General features: G+C 37.9%; 1 protein-coding gene across 3 annotated transcripts in view; it reads right to left on the bottom strand.

Moving 5' to 3' along the window:
• ACOXL (acyl-CoA oxidase like) overlaps positions 1 to 21922 on the bottom strand; it is a 384752-nt gene that overhangs the window by 177989 nt on the left and 184841 nt on the right. For 2 of the 3 annotated variants that reach the window (XM_003926733.4, XM_074396961.1), the window contains one exon: positions 15487 to 15603. The exons of the other annotated variant lie outside the window; for it this stretch is intronic. In XM_003926733.4, coding sequence (XP_003926782.1) covers positions 15487 to 15603 — 117 coding nt within the window. The remainder of the gene's footprint in view (positions 1 to 15486; positions 15604 to 21922) is intronic. 3 annotated transcript variants of the gene reach the window in all.

Here is a 21922-nt window from a genome sequence, read left to right as displayed (position 1 = left end):
CTCACCTAACTCCAGACCTGTACACCTAAAGATGTATACTCTTCTTGTACTTGAGTAGAACTAAATGCATTGAATAAACATCTAACCAGTCAAACCTCCACTTACCCAGACCCTGAACCTTGAAACCAACTGACTGGCAGCCTAAATTCATGGAAAGTTAGGCGATGGGCCCTATAACCAAGACTTGATACCCTTAGTAGAGAAAAAGAAAAAGAAGCGTGTTGAGGGTAAGTAGTTAGCACAAACGTTTGTCATGTTTCAACCAATTTTATGAAGCTATTTTTTTACAAATTGGAGAAGAGGTAGCAGGGACAGTAAACTAGGAAGAAACTAGAAAGCCAGAATACTGTCAAAGAATGTGCCAACTTTTTCCTGGGTTTGTGTTCAAATAAAGGCAGCCTCTTTCCCGTAATTGGGACTCTGCCTTCCTAGGGATTCCTATGACCAGATTTTCCATGGGTCAACCCCCTACTGTGAAGGGAGGAGACAGGGCATGAAAGAAGCAGGAGGAAAGGAAAGAAGCTGCAGAGCTACAATAGGGACACTGAGCTGGGCCAGAGACCATGGAGGGTGCAAAGAGAACCAAGTCAAGAAAACTAGAAGGTCCTTGGGGACAACTAGACTGACAGCTGGTGAAGGCAAGTGTCGACCTGTCCTGCTCGAACGGCGGCACTCATGAATAGCCCATGGTAAGGACTCTGGGGTTCTTTCTTTATCAATGAGTTAATTTCTATTGATCACAAATGAGTAGTCTTGCCTCTGTAACAGTTACAAGTCCTACTGGGCAAAACTGAAAGCAAAAAATTTGTTTTCCTTTGGCATGCATATGAAGAATTTTCAGGTTTCATCATCAAGTTATTTTGATCCAATTTAAACTTTCATGCTAATTGGACACTGCCGCCTCTTTTCTATTTGTGTAAATTCCAGGGCATGCTAGGAAGCTACCTAAAAAGATCCTGTGAGTCTCAACTATAGCTGCTCATTAGAATCACCTAGGGAGCTAATACACACACAATGGATTCCTGAGACACACCCTAGATTTAAAAATAACATACAGCACAAAGGCTGGGAAGGAAGAATTGGGAATACGCCATGGAAGATTCTTACGATACTTCGGAAGTAGAATAGTATTATTTGAAGGTAGTCTATGATTTATTAAAGATGTACATTATAAGCCTTGGGTCAACAATCAAAGTTTGTTTTCTGAAAGTATATAAATAAGTCAATAAAAGTGATAAAATGGAATAATAACTTAGCTTCAACTCAACTACGAGCAAGCAGAAAAATGAGAAGAAAAATACATAAACAGAGAAAAATAAAAATCAGCTATCAATATAACAGATTTTAATCCAAACATACCAACAAACCCTTTAAAGGCAATATGTCTAAACAAACCATTTAAAAGTCAGACATTGTCAAACATAAGGAAATAAAAAGGCAATACTCAATTACTTGCTGTTTACAAGTAATCCACTGTCATGATACAGGCAGGTTAAAATAAAACTATGAAGAAAGGTGTACCATAAAAACACTTAGCAAACTCAGAGTAACTATACTAATATGACAAAATAGACTTCAGGACTAGAATACTTTCAGGGATAAAGAGAGAAATTACATAATGACAAAGGAATCAATTCTCTAAGAAGAAATAAAACTGTATGCGTATGTCCCAAAAACAGCAACCAAAACTTTCAAAATATTTGCGGTAAAAACTGATAAAACTTAAAGAAGAAATAAACAAATTCATAATTATAGGTGGAAATGCCAACCCTTTTCTTGCAGTCTTTGAGAAACAAGTAAGCAGAAAACCAATAATGATATACATGATCTGCAAAGCACAATTAACTGACTTGACCTAATTGACATTTATAACACTCTCCTCCCAACTGCAATAGACTACACATTCTTTTTAAGTGTACCTAGAACATTGTTTATACTAAGCCATATATTTCAAAGACTAAAATTCTTACAAAGGGTGTTATTGGACCATGACAGCACTTATAAATAATTCATGGGCTGAAGGGGAAGTCTGAAGGAAAAATTTAAACAATTTTTAACTAAATGAAAATGTAACATATCGAAATGAGAAAGACGAAGCTAAAGCAAGGCTGAAAGAGAAATTTTAGTATTAATTCATTATATTAGGCAAGGAGCAATGTCTCAAAGCAGTAACCTCACCTTTCAGCTTAAGAGAGGTGGGTGGATATACAGAGACAAAGAGAGGGAATGCAAGGGAGAACTTCAAGCAAGAAGGAGAAAAGAAAAATTGGAGCAGATATCAATGAAATTGAAATTATAAAAATAAGGAAAATCAATCACATACAATATGGAAAAGCCAATATAATTGATAGGACTCTATCCAAACTGATGTGAGAGAGACAAAGCAACGGAGACAAGGAAAGAGGACACAAAACAGGAAGGAAAGGGGAGAGATCACACTGATCCCACGGACATTCAAAAGAAAAGGGAATGCTGCGACCAACATGATCCCCACTTTGATTTCCACATCAGTGCTGTCCCAAGAAAAACATCAGCTACCTTTTTGGTAGATATTAACAAGATGATTCTAAAATATATAAACAAAGACAAAAAAAAAGAATAGCCAAAACAATTCCCATAAAAGAACAATGTTAGAGAACTGACACTACCCAATTTCAAGACAAATCGAAATTTAAAGCTGTTAAACCAAACCAAAATTTAAAACTACTGCTCTTATGAAGGCACTCTTAAGAGAAAAGTGATAAACTTGGAGAAAACATTTGCAAATAAAAATAAAAATATGATGCAAAAAACTCTATTGATAACCTATAAAGAATTCTTACACTTAACAATAAGAAAACAAACAACTCAAATGAAAAATTGGTAAAAGACCTGAACAGATGCTTCACTAATGAAGATATATAGATGGCAAATAAGTACATGAAAAGACACTAAACATTATTAGTTACCAGTGTAATAAAAATGTAAAACTACAAACTATTAGAGATAACTATCAGAAAGACAGAAAATAAAAATCAAACTAAATCTAACAATAAAAATGGCTGGCAAGGATGCAGGACAACGGCAACTCTTATACATCACTGAAAAAACACAAAATAATACAACCACTTTGGAAAACACGTTAGCAATTTCTTAGAAAGTTAAACATACACTTAACATTTGACCTACCCAGTCCTACTTCTATGTATTTGCCCTAGTGAATCAAAACCTTATATTCACACAAAAACTTGTTAAGAATAGTTTTTAGTAGTTATTTATAATTGTGAAAAGTAGAAACAACCACATATTTCTCACCAGGTGAATAGATAAACAACCTATGGTACATCTACACAATGGAATACTCTTCAGCAATAAAAAGTAGGAAATTATTGGCTCACACAATGACATGGATGAATCTGAAATGCATTTTGTTAAGTGAAAGAAGGTAGATCCAAAAGGCTACATATCATACAATTCTGTGTGTATGACATTCTAGAAAGGAAAAACTATAGGTATGAAAAACAGGTTGCTGAGGGTAAGACTGTGGGAAGGAGCTGACTATAAAGAGACAGCACAAGGGAATTTGCGGGGAGGTGGAACAATTTTGTTTGATACTCAAGTGGTAGACAATTTTGTTTGATACTGAAGAAGAAGAACTCTGTCTTTGTCAGAGACTATAGAACCATACAACACAATGTAAGATTTTAATTGTATACAACTTTTAAAGTAACTCCCCCAATGTCAGGGAAACACAAGATGGAATGGAGATTGTGACAAATGAAGCTAACTATATTACAAACATTTGACACGATCACACTCAAGTAGAGAAGAAAGGGTCTAATCTAAAATATTTAGGAAAACAGTAGTTTGAGTAGATCTTTTAAGCATGAAGAAACAAGAACTGTAGACTAACACTAAAATCTAGTTGGTGACTTTTTATTCACGATGGTACAGATTAGTAATTCTGAAACTAACTTACATGCATGCTATGATTAAACAAGAAAATATATTGTAAATACTAAGTTTCTCACAGTCAGAGAAAGAAGTTACAAATAAGCAATAGAGGAAACTGCTAGGATAAATCTTGAGGTATGAGCATGACTATGAATTCATTTTTTAAAGTTTACTATATATCCTCATAGATACATTTTCTAGCTGTGTCCTCTTAGAGGACTAGAAGAGTGATACCCCAATAGCAGCTAGCACCCAGATTTTGGTTTCTAAATACCATTTCCAATAAAAGGAAGCAGAAATTCTAGGAGTGGGGTAGGAAAAATACATGACCCTGAAGCAACTTCTGTGGTTACACAGCAAAGAAATGCTTAAAACAAAGTGGTCATATCAAAAGGATATAGGAGTCAACTGAGCAGAGCTCCCAATGGCCAAAGCTGTAAAAATTAAACAAACTAAATAAGTAATGATAGTAATGAATTGTAATTCAAAGAGTAAGATAAATATCCATGAATCCAAACTGATATAAATAAATGATTAAATAAATAGAAAAAAGAGACGACTCTTTATTACAGAAGAATCTCTCTTTCTCTTCTCTCTTCCCCCTTGTTTGTGCATGAGTTTGTGTGTGTGTGTGTGTGTGTGTGTGTGTGTGTGTAGGTGTCTGCTGTTGAGAAACAGAAAATTATCATTAAAGTACTGATAATAATCTGTTCAGGTAAGTTCCATTGATGGATGCTTAAATTATTGGGTATGACTTTAAAGAGAAACAGAATGCTTGTATAGCATTAAAATATTTCCCCCAAAATACTATTAATTACCATAGTGGTTTTAATTTGTTGCCACAAAAATTTTGACACTCCTCTCTTTGGGATATGGAGCTTAATTCTTTTTTAGTTTGGGCTAGAGTTAGTTACTTATTTTTTAAAAAATAGAGTATAGAAACAGGGAAATCGTAACTTTTCAATGAATAAAGCTAGCTGACACTGCCTTAACCAAGTGATCAAGTTTAACACCAGTAATAAGACACTCTGATATCATGTATCCAGAATATGAAGTGATAAGAAGGGCATATCATTTTTGTGCTTTTCCTTCCAAATATTCATAATCTCAGTTTGATTGATGAGAAAACACCACATAGGTCCAAACAAAATACCTTGCCAGTACACTTCAAAGGGGTAAGGCAAAAATAAATAAATAAATATGATGTAGTATTTGCTAGCACAACAAGGTGGCTACAGTAAAAAAAAAAAAATTAATTGTTCATTTAAAAATAACTAAAAGAGTATAATTGAATTGTTTGCTACATAAAGGATAAATGCTTGAGGTGATGGATGGCCTATTTGCCCTAATGTGTTATTGTACATTGCATGCCTGTATCAAAATATCTCATGTAATCTGTAAATATATGTGTGTGTGTGTGTGTATATATATATATATAAACCACAAAAATTTTAAATTAAAAAAAGATTGTGTTAAGACAATGAAAAACAGTAAAAGAATAAGATTTTTTTCCAGATTAGAGGAGACTAAGGACACCTGACAACTAAATGTAAAGTTATATTCTGTATGGGATCCTGGGATAGAAAAGTAGCATTAGTGGAAAAACTGGGGAAATCCAAATCAACACTGTAATTAAGTTAATATATTGTATAAATGTTAATTTCCTTGTTTTGATAATTGTACCATGTTTGTGTAAAATGATAACATTAGAGAAGCTGAGTGAAGAATATATGGAACCCTTCTGTATTCTTTGCAATTACTCTATAAGACTAAAAGTATTTCAAAATAAGATGTTAAAGCGAAGATGATTGCTTAAAATAAAAACAATAACAATGTACTATGTGGTTTTTAATATATGTAGAAGAAAAATATATGACAATAGTAGCACAAAGAATGGAAAGCAATCAATGAAATTCTATTCTTTTAAGTTTGCAATGTATATAAAGTGGTAAAATATCAATTAAAGGTGGATAATGACAATATGAATATTACAATACTTAGAGTATTCACTAGGAAAAAGAAAAAGCAGAGAAGTACAAGTAAAAGGCAAGAGAGCTGGGTGGGATGGCTCACATCTACAATCCCAGCTATTCAGGAAGCTAAGGCAACAGAATCATTTAAGGCCAGAATTTTGAGATCAGCCTGGGCAATACAGCAAGATGCTATATCTTAAAAAAATAAAATACAAAAGCCAAGAGAGAAGATAAAATAGAATTCTAAAAATACTCAATAATCCCTAAAAAGGAACAAAAAGAAAAAATGATTAAACTATGAAAATACAGAACAAATGCCAAGCAAGGAGAAAATTGGTAGACCTAATCCAACGAAATGAGAATTTACAGTAAATTAAAATGCGCTAAACATTCCAGATTAAAAGATTATCAGACTGAGTAAACAGCAAAATCTTATCACGTGCTGTTTATTAAAATTTCTTTTATTAAAATTAAAAGATATACCATGAAAAGATGAGGCATAAGAAAAATGGTACATCTATATCAATAGCAAAGAATGTAGCCTTCAAGAAAAGAGAGAAATTATTAGACATTTAACAAATATGAGAAGCTAAATTCCTCTAGAAAACACAACAATTCAAAATCTGTATATGCTAAGTAATGAAGTTTAAAAGTACACAAAGGAAAAATAACAAAAATAGAAAACAATAAACAAGATCACAATCAGTGTTAGAAATGTTAACATTCTTCTCACAGTTATAGTAAGCAAACAAAAAAATCAGTAAGGATATAAAAAATACAAAAAATCAGTTAGCATATAGAATATTCCAAAAACAGTTTAAGCACTCGATCTACTTTATATTTGTAGAACTTACATCCAACAAGGGTTTATTATGTGCTCTTAAGTACACATGGAATATTTACCAACATAGATCACACCTGAAGATAAAACAAGTATCTATTTTCCATAGAGGGAAATAACAGAGGGTTTGTTTTCTGACTAAAGTAGAAATAAGTTAGAAATCAGTAACAAAATAGTATCTGGAAAATGCCTTACTATTGGAAAATTAAATCACACACTTCTAAATAGCTCATAGGTCAAAGAAGAACTAAAAACAATAGAAAAATATTTGACTTACGAAATTATGATATATGAAATACATAGTATTAAATTTTTATTTTACAAAGAACGAAATGTTTAAGATCAATAACTTAAGCTTCCACTTTCAGAAGCCAGAAATAGAATCCAAGAAAATAAAAGTGAAAAAAGAATAGACAAGGACTTAGATCAGTAACACAGAAAATGAACAAAAATTTAAGAAAAGCTATAAATTTCCCTCTAGACACTGCTTTAAATGTGTCCCAAAGATTCTGGTACATTGTGTCTTCCTTCTCATTGGTTTTGAAGAACATCTTTATAACACTAGGAGAAATGCCTGATGTAGGTGACGGGGCAATGGAGGCAGTAAACCACCACAGCATGTGTATACCTATGCAACAGTCCTGCAAGATCTGCACATGTACTCAGAACTTAAAGTATGAAAAAAAAAAATTAAGAAAAGCATCCAAGGCAAAGTAGGTTATTTAAAAAGATTAACTAGGTGATAAATACCTAGCAAAATTGGCAGATAAAAAAAAAAGAAGCCAAAAAAAATTTTTTTTCCAAATAAAAGAAGTAACATTGACACAGATCTTACAGACATTAATATTATAATAAGGAAAATTATTAATGTTTATGTTTTACAAATTAGTAAAGAAATGAACAAATTCCTCAAAAAATACAGGGTAGGCCGGGCGCGGTGGCTCAAGCCTGTAATCCCAGCACTTTGGGAGGCCGGGGCGGGTGGATCACGAGGTCGAGAGATCGAGACCATCCTGGTCAACATGGTGAAACCCCGTCTCTACTAAAAATACAAAAAAAAAAAAAAAAATACAGGGTAACAAAACTGACAAGAGAAAAAACTGGCAAGAGAAGAAATTGGCAAGACTAAAGACTCGTATTTGTTAAAGAAATGAATAAAGTCATTAAAAACTTTCCAATAAAAAAATCAAAAATCCCATATCCATACCATCTTAGTAAATACTATCAGGCATTTAAGACAGAAATAAGAGCAATCTTACACAAACTCCTTAAAAAAATTAGAGGAGAAGAGACAACTTTCCTATTTCTTTTATAAAGGCAATATAACATTTTTCTTGTAAGATATCAAAAACTTTCAAGAAAATTTCAAGTAAAAGAATTATAAATCAACATTCCATATGAACATACATACAAAAATCCTTATCAAAAACATTTGTCAATTAACTCTAACATAAAAAATATATAATGCGGCCAGGCACAGTGGCTCACACCTATAATCCCAGCACTTTGCGTGGCCAAGGTGGGTGGATTACACGAGGTCGGGAGTTCGAGACCAGCCTAACCAACATGGACAAACCTGTCTCTACTAAAAATACAAAAAATTAGCTGAGCGTGGTGGTACACGCCTGTAATCCCAGCTATTTGGGAGGCTGAGGCAGAAGAATCGCTTGAACCTGGGAGGCGGAGGTTGCAGTGAGCCAAGATCATGCCATTGCACTCCAACTTGGGCAACAAGAGTGAAATTCCATCTCAAAAAATAAAAATAAAAAATAAATTAGCCAGTCATGGTGGCAGGCGCCTGTAATCCCAGCTATTCAAGAGGCCAAGGGAGGAGAATTGTTTGAACCTGGAAGGCAGAGGTTGCAGTGAGCTAAGATCCCACCATTGCAATCCGCCTGGGCGACAGGGCAAGACTCAGTAGCAAAAAAAAAAAAAAAAAAAAAAAAAAAAAAAAAAAAAAAAAGAAAGAAAGAAAGAAAAAGAAAAAAAGAAAAGAAAAGAAAAAAGAAAAAGAAAAAAGATCAGGCACGGTGGCTGATGCCTGCAATCCCAGCACTTTGGGAGGCCGAGGTGGGCGGATCACCTGAGGTCAAGAGTTCCAGACGAGCCTGACCAACATGGTGAAACCGTGTCTCTACTAAAACTACAAAAAATTAGCTGGGTGTGGTGGTGCATGCCTGTAATCCCAGCTACTTGGGAGGCTGAGGCAGGAGAATCGTTTGAACCCAGGAAGTGGAGGTTGCAGTGAGCCAAGATTACCTCATTGCACTCCAGCCTCAGCAACAAGAGTAAAACTCCATCTAAAAAAAAAAAAAAAAAAAAAAAATATATATATATATATATATATATATATATATATATATATGGCACACGACAAAAGATTTTAAAGAATGCAAATTGGCTCAAAATTTGAAAAGTAATGTAACTCATTTAATAGAATAAAGGAGAAAAATCCTAAGACCATCTAAATGGAGAAAGAAAAATTGTGTCAAAATTGAACATACATGAACAAAACAGCCTGTTGGGAATTAAAGGGAATTTCCTCAGTCTAATAAAGGGCATCAACAATAACAAAAAAATATATAAAGAATGAATAGACCTACTATTTAATAGTAAAACAGGGTGACTATAGTCAGTAATAACTTAACTGAACATTTTTAAATAACTAAAAGAATGTCATTGGATTGTTTGTAACACAAAGAATAAATGCTTGAGGGGATGGATACTCCATTCTCTATGATGTGCTTATTTCAAATGGCAAACATCTCACCTACCCCTTAAATATAACACCTAGTATATAACACCTTGTATATACCCACAAAAGTTAAAAATTAAAACAAACAAGAAAGACAATAGCAATCTGCAGTGAACATTCATGTTAACGGTGAAATACTGTACGCATTTTCACTTGACGTCAAGAATAATATAGGATGTCCTCTCTCACCATTGTTACTTGACATCGTGGTGAAGGTTTTGTCCAGTCTAATAAGGCAAAACCAAAACAAAATCAAAATAAAAAAATCATAAATAGTGGAAAAAATGAGAAAACTCTCTTTACTCAACTGTGATACATTGCATATGTAAAAAATTCTAAATGGTCTATAAAGAAATTACTAACAAGTAAATAAGGGTTTTTTATTGTGTATAAGGGTTAATACACAATAATGAGTTATATTTCCATTAAATATTAATAAACAATTGGGAATTAAAAATCAATGCCTTTTAACTACATTTAGTGGAAAATGCACAAGATTTCTACACCGTAAATTATGGAACATTACTTAGAACAGATATATCAGCTTCATTTATCTAAAAGACACAATCCTGCCCAAAGTGCTTTATAGGTTCCATGCCATCACAAATAAATCTAAACAGACTTGCAAAGAATCTAGAATAGCAAGACGATCTTGAGAGGAAAACAAAATACTTAGAGGACTCATACCATCTGATTTCCTTTTTTCTACTTTGCCCTTCTCAACAGTTTTATTAGATATATTTCACATATCACAGCATTCGTACTTTTAAAGTGTACAATTCAGTGGTTTCTAATATATTTAGGGAGTTGTGTAACTATCACCATATAATTTTAGAATATTTTCATCACTCAAAAGAGAAAGCCTATACCTATTAGCAATTACTCCTCATTTTCTTCTGATACAGTTTGGATGTCCCCTCCACATCTCATATTGTAATCCCCAATTTTGGAGGTGGGACATGGCAGGAGGTATTTGGGTCATGGGGGTGGATTCCTCCTGGCTATATGCTGTCCTCACTGTAGTGGGTTCTCACAAGATCTAATTGTTTCAAGTGTGTGGCACCTCCCCTACTCTCTCTTGCTCCCGCTTTCACCATGTGACATGGCTGCTCCTACTTCACCTTCTACCATGAATAAAAGCTCCCTGAGGCCTACCCAGGAGCAGAGCAGATGCCTGTGCCATGCTCGCATAGCCTGAGAACCATGAGCCAATGAAACCTGTTTTCTTCATTAATTACCCAGCGTCAGGTGTTTCTTTATAGCAATTCAAGACTGGCCTATTACACCTCCTTTACCCTTCGGTCCCTAGCATCCACTGATTTACTTTTCATCTCTATCAATCTGACTATTCTGGAAATTTTTTATCAATAGAATTATATTGCATGATTTTTGTTACTAGCTCCTTTCACTTAGCATAATGTTTTCAAGGTTTATCCATGTTATAGCATGTATCAGTACTTCATTTTTTTATTGCCAAATAACATTCCACTATGTGAATGTGCCATGTTTTGTGTACCTGATCTGTTAATCCATGGACATCTGAATTGTTTCTGCATTTTCATTATTATAAAAAATGTCACTATGAACATTCATGTGCACATTTTTGTGTGCATATATGTTTTCATTTCTCTGGGGTATATACCTAGGAGTAGAATTGCTGTGTTACATGGTAATTTCATGTTTAGTATTTTGGAGAACTGCCAAACTCTTTTCCAAAGTGACTATACCATTTTACATACCCACTAGCAGTGTCTGAGGTTTCTATTTCACTACATAGTTGTTAACACTTGTTATTATCTTTTCCATTATAGCCATCCTAGTGGACATGAAGTTTTCTCTGATTGTTGTTTTGCTTTTTACTTCCTTGAATGATTTTTAGTACTTTTTCATGTGCTTTTTGGTTATTTGTACATCTTCTCTGGAGAAATATCTTTGGATATTTGTCCATTTTTCAATTGAATTATTTGCCATTTTATTGTTGAATTGCAAGAATTCATATATGTTCTAGATGCAAGTCTAGATGTATATACCAGATATATAATTTGAAAATATTTTCACCTATTCTATAGATTATCTTTCACTTTCTTGAAGGTGACTTTTGAAGCACAAAAAATATCTTACTTTTTATGAAGTCCAAGGTATATACTTTTTTTCTTTTGTAATTGTGCTTTTGGTATTCTATCTAAGAAACCACTGCCTAACCTACAGTTGCAAAGATTTGCTCCTGTTTTCCTCTAAGAGGTTTATTGTCTTATGTCTTAAATTTAGGCCTGTGCTCCATTTTAACTGCTGCATAGGGGTCCAACTTCATTTTTTGCATATCAATATCCAGTTGCGCTAGCACCATTTATTGAAAAGACCATTCTTTCATTGAATTGTCTTAGCATCTTTGTAAAAAATAGATTGGCCACAAATTTAGGGATTTATTTCTGTACTCTTGATTTAATTTCATTGACCTACATATCTATTCAATTCCAGTACCACACTGTCTTAATTATTGTAGTTTTGTATTAAGTAATTGAATTGAGAAATCTGAGTCTTCCAACTTTGTTACTCTTTCTCAAGATTGTTGTGCCTATACCGGATCCTTTATATTTCCACAAATTTTAGGATCGGCTTGTCAATTTCTAAAAAAGACAGGCTTCTGGGGTTTTGACAGAGATTGCATTGTATCTGTAGATTAATTTGGGGAGTATTGTCACCTTGACAACATTACATCTTCTGATCCATGAACATATATATTCCATATATTCACATCGTCTTTAACTTCTTTGTTAAACTTACCCTTAAGTATTTTATTCTTTTTGATGCTATTATAAATTGAGTTATTTTCTTAATTTCATTTCTGGATTGTTCATTGCTAGCCTATAGAAATACAATTGATTTTTATTTATTGATCCATCCTGCAATCTTGCTGAAAATGTTATTTCTAATACATTTTTGGTAGATTCTGTAAGATTTTCTACATATGAAGGCACATCATCTGCAAAAAGGGATAGCTTACTTCTTCCTCTCCAATTTACATGACTTTTATTATTTTCCTTGCCTACTTGCCTTGGCTAGAACCTCAACATGATGTTGAATAGACATGGAAAAAATAGACATCCTTGTTTTGTTCCTAATTTTAGGTAGAAAGCATTCAGTCTTTAAACATTACATGTGATGGTAACTTTGGGTTTTTCATAGATGACTTTCATCAGGTAAAGAAAGTTTTCTTACAGTCCTAGTTTGTCAAGTGTTTTTACCATGAAAAGGTACATGATTTTGTCTAATGCTTTTTCTGCACCTATGGGGATGATCATGTTTTTAAATATAATCTATTAACATAGTGTAGTACATTGTTTTTTGCTATGTTTAACCAAACTGGATTCAGTTTACTAGTATTTGGTTAAAGATTTTTACATCTATATTCATAAGTGATGTTGCTCAATGGTTTTCTTCTAATGTCTCTGCCTCATTTTGGTATTAAGTAATACTGGCTGCATGGGATAAGTTGGGAAGTGTTCCCTCCTCTTCTGTGTTCTGGAAGAGTTTGTGGAGGACTGATGTTAATTCTTCTTTAAATGTTTGGTAGAATTTGCTATTAAAGCTGTTTAGGCCTGGGCTTTTCATTGTGGGAAGTTTTGAAATTATTAATCTAATATCCTATTATTGGTTTATTAAGATTTTCTATTTATTCTTTATTCAATTTTGGTAGTTTGTTTCCTTCTAGGACTTCATCCATTTAATGTAGATTTTTTTTTTTTTTTTTTTTTTTTTGCGTACCGTTGTTCACAATATTCTCTTATATTCCTCTTTATTTCTGTAAGGTCAGACTACTGCCTGACTCCAAGACCTACTATGAAGCTACAGTTATAACAATGTCTTAGAAAAGACACAGAAAGGAATAATCATAAAAGAAGAAAAAGATAAATTAGACTTAAGCAGTATTAAAATTTTCTGCTCCCCCAAATAACACTATTAAGAAAATAAAAAGGCAAAATCCACGCTGACCCAAAATATTTAAAATAAGTATATCTAAAAAAGAACTTGTTTTTATTTTAAATAAACTCTTGTAAGTCAATGATAAAAAGACAAGCAACTCAATTTAGAAAAATACGCAAGGGATTTAAACAGATCTTTCACAGAGAACGTATACAATGGCCAATGTGCACACGAAAAAGTGCTCAATGTCATTAGCTACCAGATAAGTGTAAATTTAAACCACAATCTGATAACATTTCATACCTACTAGAGTGAATATGGTTAATAAAGAACTGAAACAAATGTTGGTCAGGATCAAGAACAACTGAAACTCTCACATACTGCTTAAGAGCATGTAAAACGGCAGTACCACTTCTTTGAAAAACTGGCAATTTCTTACAAAGTTAAAAATCCATTTACCCAATTATCCAGCAAGTCTTCTCTAGGCAAAGTGAATATTCTTGTTCAAGTTTTTCATTTTTCTTGAAAAAAAAAAACTTGAACAAGAATATTCACTTCACCCTTTTCATAGTAACTACAAGCCTGGAAACAATTCAAATGTCCATCAGTACGACAGATAAACTAACTGTGATTTAGTCATTTCATGTTACTATTCAGCAATAAAAATTAACAAACTGTCTATGACATTGAGGTACATCAAGACCTTCTGTTGAATGAAATAAACTGGACATAAAAGAATACATGTGGCATGACTCCATTTACATCAAGTTCAAAAACAGGCAAAACTAAGCTATGGGAATAGAAATCAGAAAACTGTCTCTGCTGTGGTGGAGAGGTGGGGGTCAACTGCAAAGCGGTCCAAGGAAACTTTTGGGGATGATGGAAATATTGTATATTTGGTGTTAGCGTTCGTTACACAAGAAGAGCATATGTGCGTCAAAACTCACTCCACTAAAAACTAAAATCTATGTATTTTGCTGTAGGCAAATTTAACCTCAAAAAAAAATTCAGAAACATTTTAGGTAAGAGATGTTGGATGCAAGTGCTTTAAATATTCTTTTAGGTGGCATGGATAGATCTTACTGTTGTTACCTGCAGCTCAGCCTGCAGACTTCAGTGTCCTTGCACCTTGGAACACTGGCATTCCACTTGTCAGCCTCGCAATAAGAACACAGGTGCACCCACCCAACCCCTCCCAGCCATGCCAGCAGGGGCTGGGCAACCCTGTCAGCAGCACACTAGATATGCAAGAGCTCTCTAATTATCATCCTTTTATAAAAGCTGGCACTAGCTTCCTCATCATCATGTTAAATTTCAAACACAAGCTAATTCTAAATTATTCAGAAATGAATGATTGGAGTTAACACTGAAAAGCAAAATTGCTTATGGAGGGAGGAAAGAACACAGAATAGAGCCCAAAGTCTGGAGTTCCACTCCCAGTCCACTACTTCTAGGCTCTGTGATCTGAGATAAGTGCTAAGTTTCTTTTCTTTATAATGCAGGGATGATGATAACATGACACCCAACTGCTGGACAACGGCGTAGCACTTGGGGAGGAAGAGCTGAGGCAGAAATGAAAGCCTATGGTAGAATGTGAATTTCCAGGTGAAAATACACATTTTATTCAAAGTCCTCACTCCCCACCTCCACCCGCCAAATATACACAAACATCTGGACCTATTTTTGAAAACTTTACTGTAAATTAGAACCTTTATCAGAAGGTAAAGAACTTTTAACTGTTCAAGTCTGCTACTTTTAAAATTCTGGAGAAATGTTGGCTCCTGCCTTCTCAAATTCTCTATGGCCGCCATTTATCTGAATACAGAGAAAATCAAGATTTGGACCTTGGCATCCTTTAAAATTGGATGTCCAGATTAAAAGCATCTACAGAGGTTTAAGCATCCAAGAATGCTTTTAACCTGGGCATCTGAATTTAACAACAGACTCTTTCCTGATCACAGTTAGAAAATGACATCCCGTGCCTGCTTCTCCTCTGAATTCTTACTCATGACAGGGCGTCACACTTACCTTGACAGAGCAAACCCTGAGAGCCATCTCACCTGCTGGTGAAGGTCAGGGCCAAGGCTGTGGCCAGGTGGGGCATTAGCCGCAGGGTCTGTGTTTGGTGCTCAATGATCTTCACCTCTTCCTTGGCTTTGGGCCCAAACTGCCTCCGGCTAGAGGGAATCAACAGACACCACTGTTACCCAAATCCAGGAGGCAACTTCATTTCCAGAGCTAAAAGTGCTGGCTAGCCATTCGCCTTCCAAAGCCTCCAGAACGCAGAAATCTGAATTTCCTAAAATGTGGTTAGGACAAGATATCCTAAGTTTCTGAAGAAAGTCCAGCAGGAAGCTTTTCAGCTCTCCTAGAAGTTAACCTTCCCAGCATGGAACATTTTTAAAGCAGCACATCTATCTAACACCAGTAAATTTTTACTCCTTAACATTTACATGACATTTTATAGTTCCAAGTGCCCCATGATCATTAATTATTCAGCTTTACTAAGTTTGTGACATAATTAATAAGACAGGAGGGATACCCTAGAACATATTTCAAAAGGACATTCTCAACAAGGAGGGTGACATCAACCCTAGTGCCCCTGTCAGATTCACAGGCGGGTCATTACTTTCAGCCCACCTCAACCCCCTTGCGATCCTCCGTGGAAAAGGTGTTCTCCACACCCCACCTTAAATCCCTGTGCCCTGCAGACAGCATCTGCATTGCACTCTGAGGCTGCTCTGTCAGGTGAACCATGGCTTTACTTGGAGCAATCTATAAAGTGGTGTGGGATTGTCCCCACAGGCAATGCCCAGGGACAAGTCTCCCAGAATCTCATAGTTGTAGACCACAAAGAGCCCAGGCTTTACGTAGAGGTCACCCTCTGCCCCACGCAGCCTGATGCTCTACATCCTACATTTGGCAGCATCCTGTCTTTGAACAGCTCTTAGTTTAACGTTGGTTTCTGAAAGAACAGCATTTCACTCACGCACACAGGCATACACACTGCTATGTTATCAAACACGGTGGGCAAACCTTTGCTTCACACGCCAGTGGGCTGAGGACATCCATCAACCACTCAAAGAGAAGAGAAGGAACAACTGTTTAAAAAATCTTACATATGATAAAGACTTCGTTAAACATACTTTTATACTTAAATATTGTGTTTATTTGTAATTACAACAAGGGCACCATAATCTTTTTAGTGTGTAAGGCATCTGGAATTCATATCCTAGAGCCGTCATGGGGGTGGTGAGGACAAATGACAAGCACACACGAGGAAGGCCGCACTATGAGCACAGCCTTGTTTTCTAAGAGCACAGACTTCCCCTAGGCACAGCCTAACCACCCCACGGATAACGGTTTCAAAAGCACCAGTCCACCCTGCCCTTCTTCCGTGCCTGCCCCTCCATCCTAGTTCATACCCTACCACAGCAGGCTCATAGCTCCAGACGAAAGGGCTGTCAGTCTACAGGGAAATATCTCAGTTTTTGCTGGATCATGGTGAAACCAACCAAAAAATCACAAAGCTGGTAACGGTGTCATCATGACGTTGGGTCATTGATAAGGACTGAATTGTGTCCCCCCAGAATTCACACACTGAAGCTCTAATGTGACTATTTGGAGACAGGGCTCTTAGGAGGCAATTAAGCTTGAATTAGGTCATATGGGTCCTAATCTGATAGGATTGGTGGCCGATATAAAAAGAGAAGAGAAAGTTCCTTCCCTCCCCACACCCATGCACTGAGAAAGACCCTATGAAGACACAGCAAGATGGCGGCCAGCAGCCGTCTGCCAGCCAGGAAGAACACCCTCACCAGATCTGTCAGTGCCTTGATTTTGGGCTTGCAGTCTCCAGAACTATGAGAAATAAACTTTTATTATTTAAGCCACCCAGTCTATGGTATTTGGTTACAGCAGCCAAAGCTGATTAATATGATCATTTTACAAATTCCATGTGTTCCTCCCACTTAACTTGCATTTTTTACATGCTGTGATTATACTGTAGCTCTATCTGTCATTGTTGTGGCTATTGTCTTATCCACCCAAACCAGATAATGGCCACATGCAGTTCACTGGGGATGTCTGTGCGTCTGCTCTATGCCCAGCTCCATGCTAGGCACTGGGTGTTCAAGTCAAGAAGGCTGAGTCCCAGCCACTGAGCCCAGAGCCTGGGACATGGAGAAAACCCGGACAAGGTGACATGTGCAAAGAGAGCCTTAGGCACGGCCCCATGCTCCAGAGCTTCACTTCAGGACATTTTACTTACACAGTGACAGCAAAAGCAGTGATTGATCACAACTTTCAGTTTTATTGTTGTTGTTGTTATTGTGTTTTTTTTTTTTTTTGCTGAAAAATAACTATGATAATAATGCAATTTTAAACAGTATCCCATCACAATTTCTGTTTCTATGGCGAACTCTTTGTCTTGGCCACCATACACTCAATATCCATTTAATGAATGAAAGAATGAATTTGTTTTGCAAATGAGGAAATGCAAATGAATCACAGCAGAGTGGCCTCTGGAGACCTCAGGAAATGTCTCTGGATGCCAGATCTGACCCCAATCTGTTGTGCCTCAGTTTCTCGATGGAGGTACACCTTATAGTAGTGCCATTTCCTCTTTGACTCTCATGTTCAATTAGGGTGATGGGTGAAGAGTAGAAAGAGGCCATCAGGGGTCCATGTGGCAGGCCTTGCAATGCCTTTCACTGTGCTGATAGAGAGGAGTTAAGTTTTCCTAATCCACTGTTGAGTTCCCAGGTAATTTCACAAAAATCAGGAGTGTTCACAAGAATCTGAATGTCCACACTTTCTTTAAAAATAGGAAGATCTGGCAGCTCTGGACCCTATTCCCATAATGCGATCTGCTGGAACTCAGAAGCCCGATGCTCTAGGCAGAGAATGGTGGTCCCCTGAGGGCCCCAGAGCCCTTTCCACTCCCTGACATTACCTGCTGGCCCAGGGGGGCATTGAGTTTTTAGCCACATTGCATTTTTTTTTCCATCTAGAATAAATTGACATCGGCATCCTAACTTGTTAATTACATTCTATAACTGTGATATACAGCCAAGCATAGACATTCTACGTAAGTCTATGAATTTACTGGAAGAACTTCTAGGGAGCAAAATGGATCTGGCCAGCTTGTAGGGAATAAAATTCAAATGCCTCAGCTTGGTATTCAAGAGCCCCCTTCAGCCTGACTTGAGTGTTCCAGCCTTTTCTCCCACTAAGCCCCTTCAGATGCTCTTCCCCATCCTGGGCCTCTGTCCAAACAGGGCTACCTGCCTGCAGCAGACCCCACCCCTAACTGTCAGTGTCTAACTGGACTCATTTTTGCTGGACTCTGCCAAATGCCCTTTCCCCAAATTGATACTTCCCTGATTCTCCCCTTCTCCTTGGCACACTCCATCAAAAACAGAACAGAACCAAACCAACCAAAGCAAGAAGCTGCTTCTCCCCAGAATGCTGAGCATTTCATGTTGCCCCTCCTGCATTGCCCAGCACCTTCCCTCTCCAGTTGGCACCATGTGTACCTGTGGTAACCATGTGCCTCTGACGCTTTGACATCAGGGACTTTGCTGACCCTGGAGGGACAGGGTTCCCAGGGCCAGCTAATTCCTAAAGACAGCAAATGACTTCCCTTTGAGTGCATTTTTCAAAATAAACAAATCAGTCCAGGACCCCATCCCTGCTGCTTCTTTTATCTGGCTCTTCTACTCAGGGCCTACCCTCTTCTCCCCAGGGCCATGTACCAGACAACTCAGGACAGATCCTATGCCTTGGAGCCTTCTGATATCATTCATACTAGCCAGTCTTAAACCTGCTTACCTGCCCTGCCCATTTCTTCCTGTGGAAACCACAATAAAGGCTCTTGCCCACATTTTCGCTTGAGGCTCTCTGCCTTCTAACCAATGCTAGTGTTTCCCCACGTGGCCCTGCGTGGTATGATGTGCCCCTGCTTTTGGGAACTATAAGTAACAAACTGTGCTTTCCATGGCTCTTCTCTCCTGATCTGCCAGCTTCACCATACTGAGTAATAATACAACCTACATTTTAAAACGGCACCTTTCATTGGTCTCAGCCTGCTGAGGGAAGGCCCGCTCAGTCTTCTGGCGCCCCAGCCTGCCCTGACATATATACCCAGGAAAGACAGAGGCAAGAGGGCAGATGAATGTTCTGCCAGCTCCCAGCAGCTCCACATCAACCCCTTCACTCACCCTCTCCCGCTTCTCCTTGGACCGTTTGCTTGTCATTAGACGCTCTGAACAAAACTCAGTTCTCAGACACTGGAGTGCTGGCTGGGAGCCGAGGCAGTTAGGACAGGGATGAGAGGAATGAAAGGAAGGAGCCTCCCCTGTGCTCAACAGCCCACTCCACCATAGGCTTTTCTGCCAGGGGCCAGAGGTAAACAGGTGGGTGGGCAGAAGGTAGGTACCACCCAACTCTTTCTTTCCCTACCTCTGGCCCAAGACCCTGACAATCCCCAAGCACCGAGCAGGGAGTTTCCTCTGGCTTCTCGATCATCAGGTGTGCTCTCTGGCTTCTCCAAGGAGGAACGACACTGAGGGCTACTGAGGCTCCTCCCACCCAAAGATGCAGCAAGAGGTCAGGCCTGTGACCGCCACCATCAGCCCCCATGTGGGCAGCCTGCAGCAGCAGAGGCAACAGAGACCAAAGTCCTCAAGACTTGGGGTTCCCAGAGGGCCTGCCCCCTGAGAGACCCTGCCCTGGCATGCTGCGGTCTCCGCCTTATTTATGCTCTGAGGCCCCATCGGCCTTACCAAGGGCCATGACAGTCCAGGCCTGGACTCTGGTTGCCAGCATCCTGGCACACTGCCCTGAACACAGCTCACAGGACTGTAATCCCTGCAGCTGGCCAGCAGTTACCGCCTGCCAGACGTTTTTATTGTTCTAGTTTATGATCTATATGGACACAATATTCTTCCCATCCTTTTCCCCAACTGGGTTACTATTTTTCTTTAAAAACAGATACAAAGGCTATATTTTTCTCTGTAAATATAATTTTTATTTCAGTACTTCCTCCCCGAAAAAAACCAAGTCACTTAGCTCAAATTTTTTGTGATCTTTAAAATAAAAAATTGGTGTGTGTATGTGTACAACGATATCCATGTGAGAATAAAGCCAGGCTCAGAGAGTGCTGTGAATGATGCCATTTAAAATTATAGATGTGAAAAGCTATTTCTAGATTCCAGCAACTCCTAAGGAAGAGAGGAAACATTCATTTTGAGTTGTTTTATTTCATTCCCACTCAATTTTGAACACGGCTGCTTAAGGCAACATTCGTGGGATATGACACGGCTATTAATCACCAAGGCAGCTACTGCAGGCGCAGCCTCTGGGGGAGCCATGCTGCCTGCCTTCTTCCCTCTCCCTCTGGTCTCTTCTCCCAAAGGAGGCCAGTGACCTACTAAAAAGATAATTACTTCCCATGTTTCCTGCTCTGCAGTACCATTGCATCCAGTCAACTTAGAAGGAGAGAAGCTTTGGGGCTAAGCCTTGTCCTGGACTCTGAGAATTCTTGGGGTACAAGCTGGTTTGCAGGCATCCCTGCAACCAGAAGAAGGGGGAACGTAACCCTCCTCCACTGTCAAGGTGCTGACCTTTGTAGACAAACGCTCGGTTCCTTCCTGGGCTCAGGCTACCTTCCTCTGCATCCACCTTCCTTCATTAATAACCAGACCACAGGCAGAATTCAAGAGAGCTTGTCAGTGCCTGGCAGCTGAACCACTGCACCCCATTCACAGTGGCCTCCACAGAAACCCTCCGACCTCTCATAGAGTCCACAGCCCATCTGTCCTGTTTCTCTCCCTTCTCTGGGGCACTCCTGGACATACAAACTCAGAGGGCAAATATTTTACAAAGCAGGATATTTGTAATGCCACCAATTGAACTTAGAATATTTGGCTCAGCCAGCCAGCCACGATGTAAACATCTGGCTTCTTCTTATCAATAAAAATGTATGGGAGTCAGACACTCTGACCCTCAGCCCCCAGCCTCGCCACCTCCAATCCCAGGTGATCTCACCCTCCACCTTAGGATCGTGGAAGGGGCCAGGCTGCATACAACTCCTGCTGGTTTTTTGTTTTCTTTTGTTTTTTTGTTCTTTGTTTGTTTTTGAGACAGAGTCTCATTCTGTTGTCCAGGCTGGAGTGAAGTTGTGCGATCTTGGCTCACTGCAACCTCCTTCTCCTAGGTTCTAGTGATTCTCCTGCTTCAGCCTCTTGAGTAGTTGGGACTACAGGCCTGTGCCATCATGCTCGACTAATTTTTGTAATTTCAGTAGAGATGGAGGTTTCACCATGTTGCCCAGGCTGGTCTCAAACTCATGACTTCAAGTGATTCACCCACCTCAACCTCCCAAAGTGGTGGGAAAAGTGGTGGGATTACAGGCGTAGCCACCGTGGTAGCTCTGCTAGTTTTTTGTTTTGTTTTGTTTTTAAGTTGCACATACAAAAGTTTGCCCTTTGGGCC

Source organism: Saimiri boliviensis, chromosome 1, assembly GCF_048565385.1.
Source record: "Saimiri boliviensis isolate mSaiBol1 chromosome 1, mSaiBol1.pri, whole genome shotgun sequence".
Taxonomy (NCBI): Eukaryota; Metazoa; Chordata; class Mammalia; order Primates; family Cebidae; genus Saimiri; species Saimiri boliviensis.
The sequence above is the reverse complement of the archived record's forward strand: the minus strand, read 5'-3'. Positions and strand labels throughout refer to the sequence as shown.